The following is a 16,266-nucleotide window of genomic DNA, read 5'->3' on the forward strand; positions in this document are numbered from 1 at the left end:
GAGACCATATCTTAAGCTCAGATTCATAAAAATCTCTTCATATCTCCATTATATTATGGATATTTTGCAGTGTGTGTGCAAGGTTATAGATGAATGTTCATATCCTTTACGCCATTGTAATGAATCAGATATACCTACTTTCCCCTCTTTTTTTTCTAATAGGTAAATGGAACTCTAGTTACTCATTCAAACCATTTGGAAGTGGTGCAGCTTATCAAATGTAAGTAAATGTTAATGACATTTTTAATTTGACATTTCCTGAAACATTTAAGAAATGTCTGTGTCTGAGCAAAACTACTAATCTGCTGATAGCTTTTTATGCTATGGGTCCAATATATGGAGTTCTCCACGATATGCTAGTTGACATAGTATTGGAAACATATCTGAAAGAAATGTAGTATGCTTTAGAGAATTTCCTGGGGGTGGGGAAAGAGAAGTTGAAAGGAAATGGAAGATTATGTTGAATGATAAACTAAACTAGAAGGGATCTGAGAGATCATCTGATCTAGACGCTTTTTTGCTCAAATGAATGTCTAAACCATATAGATCTAAGAATCATCAATATAAAGATAATAGTTAAAGCTATGGAAGCTGAAGAGGTTACAAGGAGAGTATAGAACAAGGGTTCTTAATCTGGGGCTGTGGACTCCCAAAGAGTCTATGAATAGATTTTAGGGATTCTGTGAACTTAAATCTTTTAATGTTTTGTTAACTCTATTTCAACATAATTGGCTTCCTTTGAAATTTTATATATGTATTTTGTTCATTTATAAACATTATTCTAAAAAGGGATCCATTATGGTTACCACACTACCAAAGGTGGCAATACCCCCCAAAAGTTAACCCCAAGTATAGAGGGAGAAGAGAAGTGCCTTGGAAGAACCTGGGGGAACATTTATAGTTAGGGGGCATGATGTTTGGATAATGAACCAGCAGAGGAGACTAATGTAGGAGGAGACTAGCAGAAGAGTATAACATCATGAAAATTCAGAGAGGAAAAAGTATCCACAAGAGAGAGGGTGATCAATAGTATCATATACATAAGTCATGAAGGATTAGGACTAAGAAAAGATTAAATTTGATAGTTAAGAAATCCTTGGGGGCAGCTGGGTGGTACAGTGAATAGAATGCTAGGTCTGGAGTCAGACTTATCTTTGTGAGTTTTAATTTGACTTCTGATAGTTACTAACTTTGTGACCCTAGGCAAGTGACTTAATCCCATTTGCCTCAGTTTCCTCATCTGTAAAATGAGCTGGAGAAGGAAATTGCTAGTCACTCTAATATCTCTGCCAAGAAAACCTCAAATGAGGTCATGAAGAGTCTAACATGATCAAAAAACAGCAGATCATTGATAACTTCAGAGAGAGCTCTTTTAGTTGCATGATTAGTTTAAAAGCCAAATTGAAAAGAGCTAAGGAGTGAATGAAGGGAGAGAAACTAGAGGCAGCAAATGTAGACAACTTTTTTACAGATTTTGAATGAGAAAAGGAAGAGAGATATAGCATGATAGTTTGAAGGAATGATAGGGTATAGTGAGGATTTTTTTAGGAAGGGGGAGATTTGGAAATGCTTGAAGGCAGTAGGAAATGAACCAGTTCATAGGAAGAGTTTGAAAAATCAAGAAGAGGAAGGTATGATTGAGGATGCAGTCTGCTGGAGAAGGCAGGAGATATGATCAATAAGGAGTTGGCTTAGCAAAGAGAAGGGCTACCTTGTTGTCAGAGGTGGGGGAAAAGGAGGTAATTCCTTTAAGGTAAAGAGGAGGCTCAAGTTGAATAACCTCCACTAAAGTTGGCTGCAAGGTTCTCACCTTGGGGAGCTGTATGAAGGAAAAGAAAGTTTAGAATAGCTTCTGTGGGAAGTGAGATAGGAATTCAAGTAGCACTAGCTTGTTTCAGTGAGAGGCCGTTTGAGGTTGGAGGACATGAGATTGTCATGTACCCAGTTAGCACAATTGTAGGATTTCCTCCAGGTTTATTCAGCATCTTATGAGTAGGAGCAGAAAAGGGTGCTGAGAGTAATCCCAGGCAGATGTTTTACAGAAGACTGATGACAGGACAAAGGAGGCAGGAGGTTCAAGAGAAGAGGACAGTGAGGAGTTGAAATGACCAGCTATTAGATTGAGTTTGGAGAGAGAGTAAAGAAAGATCAAGGTTAATGGCTTGAAAGTACTGAGGAGTAGAAGAAATGGAGATCTTCAGTGAGGCTGAAGAATAGATGTGGGGGGGAGTAGCATGGAAAGAAGTAGAATGATAGGAGGTTTGGTCAGGTAGCTGAATGTCATTTTCTAATTTGGGAGGTGAAGTACTTGCAAGTAATGGCAATATCTAGTGTGTGAACATCTCTATATGTGACTGAGATGAAGTGAAGAAGTAGTTTATGGGATTTAAGGAAGTTGAAGAAATGGGAGGTCAGAGAGTTTGAGGAAGCATTTACATCAGTATTAAAAGTCCCCTAGTATAAGGGAAGGAGTTAGGGAGTAGAGGAAGGTGGAGAGTCAAGTGCTGCATTCCTTAAGAAAGAAGGAAGAATGAACTGGGAGCTAGTATTTTACAGCTACCATAATTTTGACTGAGTGGAAAATTTTAATTACGTGGACCAGAAAGAGGAAAGGTTGCTGAGTGAAAGAGGCAGAGGGAGAGTCTAGAAAAAATAAAGAGGAGCAAAGAGTATTCCAAGTCCTGTCTTCTCTCATCTCTCCTGCCCTGGACCAAAGTTACAGGCCAGGGTAGGAATGAGAGAAGGTACAGCCTCTGCTGGAGAAAATAGCCTTGGATCCAGCGTTATTATATGAGAGAGGGCTTTGTGAGATCTAATCAATGCATCAATAAAGCATAAAAAAGAAGTCCAGAATAAAGGGGAGTTTGTTTGCTATGGAACAGGAATTCCAAAATGTACAATGGAAGGAGTGGGCCAGGTTGGGTTGGGACATGGATGGAGTTTGGTTAAAGAGGATGAGGATAAAAGAACATGAAGAGGGGACAGGGGACAGTTTTCTCCTAAATGAGAAACAGGAGAGGCCATATGAATAATAGTGGCAGTCAGATGGGGAGAGAAGCTCACAGTCCCAAAGGGTCAACACCCAACATAAAGATCTGGGGCAGCCTGGGAGGCTGGAAGAGTAGGGGGCCAGTTGTTAGAGGTGGGGGGAAGGGGGACAGTGGTGTTTCAGGGTTGTCAGAAGGTGCTAATCAGTAGTCAAGCTTGGATCTTGGTTTGGCCCAAGTCTACCAGGTGGCCTTGCTGTCCTCCTGGGTGGCTGGTGAAGGGGAATGGAGCAAGTGTTTATTTCATTGGTGGGTAATAGGCCATGGTATCCCACCAGGCAACCAGAATTACTTTTAATTTAATCCCATTTCCTCTTAATAGTAGGCATGGATAACACTAGTCACCTTCTGGCATGGGACTAGATAACTTGTTAGGTGCTTCCCAATTCTAGGTCCCATGATTTTATGAATCTTACTTATATAAAGTGTCCTTTATATATTGAAATCAATAGTTCACTCGTAGAATCATAGACTGTTAAACATGAAAGTGTTCCTAGTCTGATGCCCTTATTATGTAGATGAGAAAATTTAGGCTAAGAGAGTTGAAGTCAATTGTCTAAGCCAGTGGTGTCAAATCACATAGAAATGGATCCCTGCTGGCCATATATTGACTTAGAAAACCACAAATTAACATTATCTGTATTGTATTTTTAAATTTTATTTTGATAAACATTTCTGAATTACATTTTAACGTGGTTCCCATACTTGGAGTTTTCAGGCTGAGTTTAACACCTGATCTAAGGTGATACAACAAGTAGTAGAGCTAGCATTAGGTCTCCTGGCTTCCAGATCTGGACTCTTTGCACTACAGAAGTCTTACTGAATACCTTCATTGCTGCCTTTTCTTGAAGCCAAACAGGCCTAATTCCTTTTATTTTTTTTTCTCACAGTCCTTGCTTTCTATCCCTTTTATTGCTTTTCTCCTGATCTTCTTCACATCATTTTATAAATATATTAACTAAAACTAGACACTACAGCTTTTTTCATAGTGGAACTGTAGGTAATGCCTTTCTTAACTTAAAGCTTCATCTTTCCAAAAGCCATCTGAGAATGAGGACTTGAGCAAAAGTGGTCTCTGAGCAACCAAAATGCATGCTGTAAAGTAGCTTATACATTTTAATTATAGTAGAGCTCTTTACTCAGATCCTGCTTGCTTTGACATAATTCTAGCAGAACAGATTATTTTCCAGCTCTTAAGAGACCAAAAGCATCAGATTAGAAAGGGAGGAGGAGAAAGGGATGGGTAAGGGTTGGGAATTACCCCTACTTCGGAGAGGAGCTATAAGTGCCCGTACTTTTTGTATATATCATATACAAATTGTAAACAAAAGAATCTGGCACACTGAGAGGAGTAAGTAGTGACAGGTAGTGCCTAACAAGGAGCAAGGATACAAACCCCCCCCCCCAAAAACCCCAAAACCCCACAACTATAGAAAGGCAGGGATGAGGAGAAAGTACATTCTAAGCTTGTGGAACTCCCTGTGCAAGGCTATGGAGATGGGAAATGGAATGTAGTATGTAATAGACAATAGCTGGTTTGGATGGACTCACAAATACATGAAGGAGAATAATGTGCAATAAAGTTGGACAGGAAGGTGGGAACCAGATTGTGAGGGCCTTTAAAAACCAAATCAAACAAATTGTATTGTGTCTTAGAAGTGAGAAGGAGCCAGCGAAGCTTCTTGAGCAGTTACATGTCAGATACTGAATTATGAAGAAAAATTTAAATAATGTATTGCAAATAAGAAGATAACAGAGAAGTTTAGAATATTTTAGAAATATTCCTATAAAATGGCAACTAAAAATTACAACTTAGTAACCATTGGTTACCTTTAAGATACATTTATGTGGAAATACTACATTTCCCAGAAATACCAGATAAATGAGTCATTGATTTATTTAGCTAATTCATTCACATCATACTTTTTCTCCCAAGATCTTTTTCTGCTCTACTGATGCCTTACTAGTATTTTCCCATCCTTTATTTTCCTTTTGGTCCTAAGTATACCATCTTGTATTTCTCTGTTGTGTTTCTTACCAGTTTTGTGACACCATTTCACCAGTTTGTGAAAATCATTTAAAATTGGTTCACTGTCTTCCAGAATTTTAGCAACCCTACCTAATTTGGTACTTTGATATGTAGGTTCATCTGTGTGGTACTCTTTCCACTGGTGCTGATCACCACCTATTCATGTCTTCTTTTTCAGTGTGATTATTTTCCATATCTTTCCATAAATTCTCAATAAAGAATCAGTCCATAATTCTGGGTAGACAGAAGCCTGTATTGTGTGTTTAATATTTCATGGAGGCCAATACAACACTTGCATTACCTGTCTCTTAGGTATTACTAAATGACTGACCACCTCCTTTCCCAGTTATATATGTCTTAGCAGATGTCTTTATATCACTTTTTTCATGTGTCTTTGTGGGTGATATACCCTGTACTGCTTAAATCCAACATATGTCTTCCCATTGATCTTTGGGTCACCTTAACATTTGATCCTCCTGAAATTTCACAAATAATAGCATTTAATGTCACTGAGAGTACACTGGTGTTAAATAGATGTATTTTGACAAGAGAGAGCTACTTGGGGTCATTGTAATCATTGACTATGCTATTCAGCTTTCCAAATGTTTTTTGGCCTATTTGTTCTTCCTTTTCACTTCTGGGCCTAGCTCACTGACCAACTGTGTGTGTGTGTCTGTGTGTATACAAACATGTCTGTACATAGGCATGTATTTGTGTGGTGTGTAATTACACACACTGACTTACTTTTAAAAAAATAGGCTATCCATTTAACTATGAGGCATAAACTGAAAATGTTCATTCTTTATCTGCTTGTTTTTTCCTGTATGGAATGCTTAACTAATCTCCTAAGGGGCCATGGATCTCATTCTGGAGGGTCTAAATAATGGTCCATGGCTTGATATAATTAACACAGTCTCTGAATGGGCAGCCACATGGCACAGTGAATAGAGTGCTGGGCCTAGAGTCAGGAAGACTTGAATTCAAATTCACTCTCAGACACTTATTAACTTTGTCATCTTGGGCAAATCACTTAATTCTGTTTGTTTCGGTTTTCTCATCTGTAAAATGACCTGGAGAAGTAAATGGCAAACCACTTCAGTGTCTTTGCCAAGAAAATCCCAAATGGGGTTATGAAGAGTCAGACAAAACTGAACAGCAAATAATATCTGTGGAAAGCAGTATGTGGAGAACACTGTTATATAGAGAGATACTCTTGCATTTGGACTTTATGTGGGACATCATTCATGACAGTAGTAACAATATTTATTGGCATATGTGTTCATATGTTAAGCATTATTTGGTATTGATAAACATGATCATTGATAAAGATTATCTTTGTGTTCTCATTCATCAAGGAATCATCTATGATCTGTCATTCGCATAAGAGACATTCTTTTTCAGGAAAGCTTTAAAGCTGAATTTTATTCTACCAAGATGAATGCATTTTGGCAATCAGATCTTGTATTCTATACACCTCTCAGTTATTTGAGAGGCAGTGTTGGAGTTAGGAGAAACCTGGGCTCAAATATCACCTCCAACATTTAGTAGTGTGACCATGGATAAGCCCGAAACTCTGGGATTCAAGAAGGAATTGAGAGACAGTGTGGTAGTAGAAATAGTATTTGCTTTGGAGTTGGAGGACCCGAATTTTAATCCTAACTCTGCTTTTTACTACCTATATGACCTTGGGCAAGCCACTTAATCCCTCTGGTTCTCAGTTTCTTCCTCTGTAAAATGGCGGGGTTATGCCAGATTAGTTGGAAAGGTCCTTTCCAGCTCTAAATATGTAATCCTTTAATCTATTATCTATTTCACACTTTTCAAAGTTAACAGTTGAAGATGTAATTGCAAAGATACACAGTGTCTTCATTTTTTCTTCTAGTTTGGTACTAATTTGACCATACTTCTAACCAGTTGACCTCATTGTATACACAGTTGATTCTTAAATGACTTCTACACTGGTAGCCAGTCACTGTAACTGGCTTGTTATAAGATATGAGTTCTAAGATAAGTACTAAGAAATAGTTGGCTTCATTTTCTTGGCAATATTTTTAAAGTATCATAACATCTAGACCTAGAAGGGACCTCAGAGGCCATCTAATCCAACCCTGTCTTTGTCAGTGAGGAAATTGAAGCCTAGAGGGGTTAAGTGAATTGCCCAAAGTCCCATAGTTAATGTCAAAAGTACGATTTGAACACAGGTTCTCTGACTCCATAGTCAGTGTTCTTTCTACCATCTCAGCTGCCTCTCTCCTTTAGCATTTACTGTATCTAGCTCTCTTTATGAAGCAGACATTTGTGATACATAGTTCTGAGGTTTCTAATTAACATACAAACCTTTAGCCTCTTTTATTTCTTAATCAGAAACCATGCTTTCCAACATATTTTTTCTTGTTTTATACTGTGCCCACATTTACATTAAATTCCCAGGGTTATCAAGATATATATTTATTTGGTTTGAAGGATCAGGTCAACTTTTCTTTAGAATTCTCTTTTTCCTCCACAGTGAATGTTGACACAAATTGCAAATGGTTTCATGGCCAGACCTTTTGCTAAACTCTTTATTAGTTCTCTAGAGAAAAATGACAAGTATCCCATGAAATATTTCTTGTTGCCTTTAGATGATGAAACATGATGAAACTAACCCTATCAGTTCTTTTATTCCCCCTCTAAAGAGCATCTATAAACCATATGCCCATATAGCTGCAACTTGTTTTGTCTTTGGCTTCATTTCTTATGATAATGTCAGTATGTATGTGGTTCAGTTCTTAGCACATTGATAATTTTTGTATCCCTAGCACAGTACCTAGCACGTAGTAGGTTCTTAGTAAATGCCTAATGAGCAACTGATTAGATGAGGATCTCATACTTAAAATACCAACAATTAATGTTACTAGAAGGTAAAAAAGCCAGATAGACGATCATTGGTTTCCTGTGTCCCCTTTTCTTTTCATTCTAATGTCTTCACTGTAGAAACAAAAAGGGATAGCATAAGACAGAACTATTTTGTTTTGATGTCTGCTTTATGGGTTTCCATGGTCAAATAATTTATCAGCTTCTTGTCATCCTCCTAGTGAAAAGTCCTTTTATACTTAGCTGGGATGGTCCTTAGCATACATAGTCCTTTTCTGGGACTATACTCAAAGTCTTTTTAGCTTGATTGAACCTTCTGAGGCTTCTGCTGAGGCTTCTAACTTTCAATAACCCAGGGAAACTTCTGCAACATAAGACATCAGAATAAGACTTGTGAAATCTGAAGTTTTGATGGCTTGCTCTTTCAACAGAGACAATGGTATTTCAAATTCCCTAACTCTTCTGTGTATGATTTTTATTCTCTTTTGATTTCAGCTGGTTTCAGAGTTTAATTTATTGACTAGAACATATCATTTACTCTCTAAGAGTTAAGAGATTACAGAGCCCCCCTTTTTAGAGATGCTTAATAGATGATAATATCTTCTGCTGTAGCAAATCCTTTCAGACCTGAGAAATAAAGATGTTCATTTTTCCACGTGCCTGTATGTATGAAGAAATGTGGTAAAACAGAGCACTGGACTGGGAGCCAAGAGATCTGGGTTTTAATATCTGCTTTGCCACTATGTAATTGTGTGATATTGGACCAGTCACTTAATGTGGCTAAGCTTCTTCAGTGTTCTCCCCTAGAAAATGAGAGATTTAGACTAGATGACTTAAGAAGTTCCTTCTAGCTCTTAATTATTTGATTGTAAAGCTTATTATTATCAAATTTTGTGACTCATTATCAAAATTTCCATTTTCAAAAATTCCATATCAATATTATTTTCTTCTTTTTTTTTCTCCTCCCTTTTCCTACTCTTGTTTTCCCTACTTTCCTCCTTAGCGGGTTCCTATGTAGCTCTCACTGTTCAGGGACGCCCACCTGGGTCGCCCCAGATTCCATTAGCTGATTCTGAAGTGGAGCCAGCAGCCTTTGGACATATGTCTCCCATCATGACATCCCCCCATTCACCTGGAACATCTGGAAATACGGAAAGAATCACCAGCCCAGTGTTGATGGGGGTAAGAATCAGAAAAAGTCTTGGAAAGAGCCTGGCCATATAAGAATATCTGATGTTTTATCTTAAAATTTCTGGGTTGAAGTAGAGAGCATATGTGTGCATTAAAAATTTGGATTTTGGAAAACTACTATATTATTTAACCTGTTGGATAGTTCAGGAAATGAGAAATCAGCAGGATAACAAATGATGAAAATGCACTAGCCAAATTGAGCAAGGGAAACTTTTACATTACTTGCCTAGACAGCTTCCTTTTTCCAGTCAGTGCTATTAATGGCTAATATTTCTAAGAACCAAATATAGTATAAGATATGGAAAGTCATAAATCCCCTTCTGATCATTCAGCTTTAAAAAGTGACCCAACTATGGTTCTGTGCAAATGGGAATCCCTAGAACAGCCTAGAATAGAGGAATTTCTGTTATTATTGATAAATTGAAGAAAGGCACAAAGTTGTCTGTCTTTTAAAATTAATTTTTTAGCTTGACTTTTTCTTCTTTTGTTTCTTGTTTTTCAGGAAGAAAACAATGTAGTTCACAACCAGAAAGTGGAGATTCTGAGGAAGATGCTGCAGAAAGAGCAGGAGCGGCTACAGGTACTAAATTAGAAATGGGACCAGGGAGAGGTCAGAAAAGGAAATATGGTAAAGAGAGTTGAGAGCTGAAATGTCACAATCCCAATCAGTAGGATGTTAATTATGTTAGCCAGTACACTCACAAGAACAGTAAGTAGGCTTTGCTGTGCTGGTCTAGGCTTTGGTGATTAACAAAATATTTTTTATAATTTGCCAGTTGCTGCAAGAAGATTACAGCCGCACACCTGCTCAACGATTGCTTAAGGAGATCCAGGAGGCCAAGAAACACATCCCTCAGTTGCAGGAGCAGTTATCCAAAGCAACCGGCTCTGCTCAGGTAATTCTGTTATTTGAATGCTCTTCAACCTTTCAGGTTTCCCTTCGAGAAATATTTCAAGGGAGCTGACTAATAACTCTAAAGAAAATCATGTATTCCTGTGAACTTATCTTCTTGCAGGAAGCACTGTGTAGGAAATTACAGCAATGTTGATGACTAAGGCTCTGATTGAGCTCTGAAGTGTTTGATGTTTCCCAATTGTGTGCCTTTTAAAAAAATAATAATTTTCAAAGAAGTTAACTGAGTTTTTTTCTTTTTTGATACACTTCTAAGGAGTATTAAGGTATACCACATGTGTTCCCACAAAACGAGATGATTATATCTTCTATGGTTTTAATAGATTCCATCTGAAGTTGATATTGTTGGTAGAAGTAACAGAGGTGATGTCTTACTCGAAAAATAGCCAAGCATTTGTGATGGCAAATATTTTTAAGCTAGTTTTGTAGTATTCAAATTTAAACATTAATAATAATAACTAACATTTATATGACACTTATGGTGTGCCAGGAAATTGGTTTTCACAACAACTCTGAGAGATAGATGGCCATTATTATCCCCATTTTAAAGGTGGGAAAACTGAGTTAGACAGGGGTTAACTGACTTGCCCAAGGTCACATAACTAAATCTTTGTCTGAGGCCAGATTTTAACTCAGGTTTTCCTGACTCAAGGCCTGGCACTGTCTCTGCTGAACCACCTTCTTGCCTCTTCCAGTCTTCCATCTTAAAGCATAAAGTTGTATGTAATATTTACATGAGGTTGGGGGGAAAATAACTGTCCCTATATTCACATTGGTTTATTTGTGGTGGTTGTCCTTTGACTCCTCAGTGATGCTTTCATTACACACTGAAAATATCTATGTAGACATCTCTGTCAAAGAGGTGAGATAGATCATCTGCTCTAACACCCTTATTTTACAGATAGATAAACTGAGACTTGAAGGAGCAGTTACTTGCCCAAGGTCAAACAGCTGATTGATATAGATTTAGTTCCTCTGATAGTGTGAATGGACTGGATTCCCTAAATCATAGAAATTCAAATTAGGACCTTCAGAATTGCTGGCCAACTCCCTTATGTTATGTACAGGGAAACTGAGTTCTTGAGAAGTTAAATGACATGCCCAAGTTCACACAGGTAAAAAGTAATTGATCCAGAATTCAAACCCAAGTCTACTGGCTTCAAATCTATTGCTCTTTCCACTGTTCCCCAAAGCCTTGAGAATTTTATCTCAATCCTATTGATAGCATTTTTTTTTGTAATTTATAGGTAATGGACAACATACTTGGTGCTTATATATCTATCCAAAAATGTGGTCTCTGCCCTTTGTGGTTGTTTGGTTATAGAATGATGTCTAAAAGTTTGTAACTCAATGAAACTGTGAAGGAGGAAAGAAACTAATAAGCATTTTTATAACTCCTTCTATGTGCTAGGCATTTTGCTAAGTGCTTCACAGATATTATTTCATTTGAAGTTGGGGAGTTGATTAACTAGAAGCTACAGTATAGTAATTTAAATCCCAAGGAACAAAAACTAATGGATGAAAAAAGTAAATTACACAGTATTTTCACAGATTTCTAGGTCATTGTGTCTCTATGTTGCATTTGTAGCTTCAACCTGCAGTCACTTTAACTGATGATGTCTTATTTCAAAATCACAGTAATCATTAACAAATTGTTTTGTTTTAAAATCTTCCATTGTTTTATATGTATTTATATGTGCAATAACAACTACAACAAACATTTGTTGAGTGCTCACTCTTTGCAGAGCTTCACCTTCTGGAGTGTAATATGACTCTTTACTTTTGGCTGGTCCCTGTACCTTTGTCTTCTTATTAATGATTTTTTAAACACAAATGTACGCACATATATACATACATATATGCATATATTTTAAAATCTGTTCTTAGGATGGAGCTGTAGTTACATCCAACAAGACTTCTGGTGACTCCCTTCTACTCAGTGAAATAGAAGCAGACAGTGGTGATGGGTTGGGCAGAATTGATTATGGCAGTGGAGATGGTTCTCGACCCAATAGTGACATTGCAGACGTAAGTATTAAATATTTCAAACTTTAGTCATTATTCTTCCCCACATCTGCTTTTTTGTTTTGCTTTTAAAAATTTGTCTTTACTTATTTGGTTGATAGCAGGTCATAGTAGATGCTTAGATTTTAGATCTGAAAAGGAATTTAGATATTATCCAGTCTAAAACCCTTGTTTTACAAGTGAAGAAAATGATGCTTATAAAAGCTAAGTGACTTGGTCAAGATTATCAGAAAACTTTAATTTTGGAGACAGAGGATCTGGATTTCCCACTTACCTCTGAAAATGAACTTCAGTAAGTTATTTTAGTTTTATGGGCCTGCATCAGTTCTTCATCTGTAAAATGTAAGCATTAAACTACATGACCACTAAGGTCCCTTCCATCTCTAAATCTGTAATCCTATGAATTCAGGTTTCCTGGCTCTGAGCTCAGTCCTTTTTTACATTCTTATCTTATTATTTACACAGTTATTTCTTGCTTATCAACCCCACCATTATCTTCTAACAGAGCAGTATTATGAGCGAAAATCTTAAATGCAATACTGTATTCTGATTTCCAGTTTTGGAGCTAACTTTTTCCTATGCATACCTAATGAAAATTTCTTTCAGTGGGATGGAATTTCCCAATAAGCATTTTGTTACTGCATAGAGAGGTCAGTAGTATCATTGCTTTCCTACTGAACCAGGAGGTCATTTGCTGATATCTTATAAAAGCATGTTAATATTCCATTTGTGGTCAGTGACTCAGACCTGAATCATAGGGCAGACTGCCACTGCTGAGAGGAAGAGTCCCAGTATTACTATATATACTTCAATTATTAGGTTATGATTATCAATAGATGTTTCTTCATTAATCTCTCTATACATATACATGTCAACTACACATGAATATTTACCAGATTATTAAAAAGAAGCTGTAAGTTGAATCTTAAATCTCTTTCTTCTGTCAGCATATTAATAAGAAGATTCTGTTAAAGTTTTATGATATCATTGAGTTGGTCAAAACTACATTCTCTTTAAGGAATAGATGGAAGTAATGGATTAACTAGTCATTCAACCCATCCTTTGAGGACATTTCAAGTTTGACAACTGAAAAGAATACAGATAAATTGCCAAAATAGTGATAATCAACTGTAATGAATTATTCTATATGATGAAATTATTTTTATGTCCAGCTGAGATAGTACATGTATTTTTGGTCTACAACCGTTAATTTATTTTAGCAGATGCTTTCTTCAGTCTTGCTCGATAGTTACTGTATTTAGCATTCTACCCCTTTCTCACCTCTGTCAAAAAAAACCCATATGTATAATGCGTGTGTGTGTGTATGTGTATATATATATATATATATATATATATATATATATATATATATATGGATTATAGAGTTACCAATTTAGAACTGGAAGCAGCCTTATAAGCCATGTAATCCAACCCTTATATTTTACGAATGAAGAAAGTGAGGCTAAAAGATTAAATGACTTTCCTAGGGTCAGAGAAGTAGTTAACTATTACAGGTAAAATTTGAATTTGGATCTTCTGGACTCCCAAGTATAGCATTCTGCTTAATTCTTGGCAGTTTTTGGAGCATTTCATACTCATTAATTCATGTTCAAAGTGACTGAAGAAAGAGCTATGTTCTTTTGTTTGATTCACAATTAACTTTTTAGCTATTCTTAATTCTTTCTTGGGGGAGCTAAGTGGCACAGTGGATAGAGTACTGGGTGGGAATCAGAAAGATTCATCTTCCTGAGTTCAAGTCTGCCCTCAGACACTTATTATTTGTGTGACCCTGGGCACATCACTTACCCCATGTGCCTCAGTTTCCTCATCTGAAAAGTGAGCTGGAGAAGAAAATGGCAAGCCACTCTAGTATCTTTGCCAAGAAAACCCCAAATTGGGTCACAAAGAATAGGAAGAGACTGATACCACCACAACAACATTATTCCTCTCGTCAGATATTCGAACTACCTAACCTCATACTTCAGCCAGTCACCCCCAAACAAATGAACAAAAAATCAAAATCTTGGAATGTGGAGAAGATAAGAACTGAAGTTGTGTGAACGATGTCACCTTCTTTCCTCTTCTCTGTGTAGAGCACTTTTCAAATGTTAATTCGTTTTGCCTTAAGGAATTATATTTTTGAATTGTATAGAATTTAAAGCTAGAAAGGATATTGGGGATCTTGTAGCATCCTTCTATTATTTTATGCATAAGGAAATTGAGACTTAAAGAGATTAAGTGACTTGTTCATAGTTAAGAGATTTATCTGGTGGAAAATGCTGAACCTGCAAATTTTCCATCTAGTATACATTTCTCTACACATTACTGCCGTGGTGTTATTCATAGTGACTCAGCTGTGAAAATAATATGATTTATTTCATGGATTCATTAAAATAAATTTCACAGAGACTAAAACATTTCTAATGATGTTTGACCTATATTTCATTGTATACTTTTTTCCCCAAAAAAGCAATAAATTAGGATAAAGCTAGGTATTGATAGATGGCCTTTAAAAAAATAGATAGCTTTTAATAATTAGCAGGTCTATAACATTAATCATCTTTAAAGAGACTCGATATCAATAAATAGTTTTCTTTCTTTTCAAACAACTTTTTCCCATCCAAAAACTCTGATTTAGATCAAGGACTTTGGGCTAGAAGTCATTAGGTATAAACTTAGAGGTGATTTAGGAAGCTTTATTAAGGATCATCCAAGACTTTTGAATACTATGCAAATGAAATTTGAGCATTTCTTTTTGAAAGAAGTTGGTAAGACTCTTGAATAGGTAGACTTTAAACTTCAATGAGACATTTAAATTTGACTAGGTAAAGAGGCTAATTTTATACTTAAATGTATGGAAGTTTAATACTTCCTCTATATTGAAATTTAATTGTTACTTTAGATTAGAAAGTGAAGGAACTACAAAAAGCTTTCATCACTACTGAAGTCTCCTGGTGCTCTATCAGATTGTTTTGCTGGTGCCACATCCTTTATGATTCTCATGTTCTACAACTTTAGTCCCCCTTGTGCCCGTGTGCATATTGGTTGTTTCTGCACATATTTTGCCATCTGTTTTTCTTTATGGTTATTCAGCAGGTAGAAGGTTTACTTTGGTTATAACTCAAGGGTTTTTTTTTTTCCTGATTCGTTTTTGATGGGTCTACTGAAATGCAATGATTTTTACATTTTTTTTTTTTGCAGAGTCCTAGAGGTGTCTTGAAGGAAAGGATTTATCTAGAAGAAAGCCCAGAGAAAAGTGAGATGATGCCAGATAATGTGAGTATGTAGCCCATTCTGTATTAGTGCCTTCTGTTAATGTTTTCTGTGCTTGAGTGAAATAAACTCTGAGATTTATGTAAAATATACAATGAAGATTTTTAGATATTTTGATTATTTTTAAAGTTAGATTTGGTTAGTGTTTTGAAATAAAGAGTTATAACCAAAAATAGTATATAAAAATATTAAATGACGAGCAATATGAGGACTGTTCCTCTAATCAGCAGTAAAATCAAGGAAGTTAGATAGCCAAAACTGCATACTAACTTCTATTCTTTCAACTGAATTTCTTTTGAAATATTAGGCACTAAAGGTTAAAGCAGGTAGCCAAAATAACAGTTGATGTTTTAGGAAGGGTTAATACATGCCTTTACAGTATACAAAGAGGAACAACAAATCACATCAACCTCTCCATTATCCATATGTGAATCCACTTCTGTAGCTTCAGTTATAATTTCTGTGCAGATGACACCCAGATTTATGTCTTTGGTCCTGACCTCTCTTCACTACTGTAGTTCTGTGTTTTAACTGACTGCTATATATTTTCACTGGCTTATGTTACCAGTATCTGAAACTCACTCAGCACCCCGCACATAACTAGAAGCATTTCTTTTCCTGACTTCCATCAGTGATGCCATCATTTTCTTAGTCACTTAGACTCAAAATCTTTTTTGATTCTTCTCTCCCATCAGATCAGTAGCCAATTCCTGTTAATTTCTTCTTTTAATCTGTGATTTTTTTTTATCCTTCCCACTACAGAACACCCCAAGTCAGGCTCTTATCACCTCACTTCCATTCTGTAGGTATAAATTTATGTACCCTTTACTCCCTATCCCCAAGAAAAACCCCACTCTACTCTAGATTTTATAATTTCTTTGAGGGCAGGAGACACACCTTAAGTCATTTGCATTTCTCCCAATTGAAAATGGAAA

The 16,266-nt window shown here is 36.4% G+C and overlaps 1 protein-coding gene across 4 annotated transcripts in view; it reads left to right on the plus strand.

The window, feature by feature from the left end:
• Positions 1 to 16,266, plus strand: part of ARHGEF12 (Rho guanine nucleotide exchange factor 12) — a 171,266-nt gene that overhangs the window by 100,072 nt on the left and 54,928 nt on the right. For all 4 annotated transcript variants that reach the window (XM_078146896.1, XM_020984849.2, XM_078146897.1 and 1 more), the window contains 6 exons: positions 163 to 220; positions 8,933 to 9,111; positions 9,623 to 9,700; positions 9,897 to 10,016; positions 11,921 to 12,061; positions 15,260 to 15,334. In XM_078146896.1, the coding sequence (XP_078003022.1) occupies positions 163 to 220; positions 8,933 to 9,111; positions 9,623 to 9,700; positions 9,897 to 10,016; positions 11,921 to 12,061; positions 15,260 to 15,334 (651 nt within the window). The remainder of the gene's footprint in view (positions 1 to 162; positions 221 to 8,932; positions 9,112 to 9,622; positions 9,701 to 9,896; positions 10,017 to 11,920; positions 12,062 to 15,259; positions 15,335 to 16,266) is intronic.

Source organism: Phascolarctos cinereus, unplaced genomic scaffold (genome assembly GCF_003287225.1).
Source record: "Phascolarctos cinereus isolate Bilbo 61053 unplaced genomic scaffold, phaCin_HiC Scaffold_726;HRSCAF=1367, whole genome shotgun sequence".
In the NCBI taxonomy this organism is placed as follows: Eukaryota; Metazoa; Chordata; class Mammalia; order Diprotodontia; family Phascolarctidae; genus Phascolarctos; species Phascolarctos cinereus.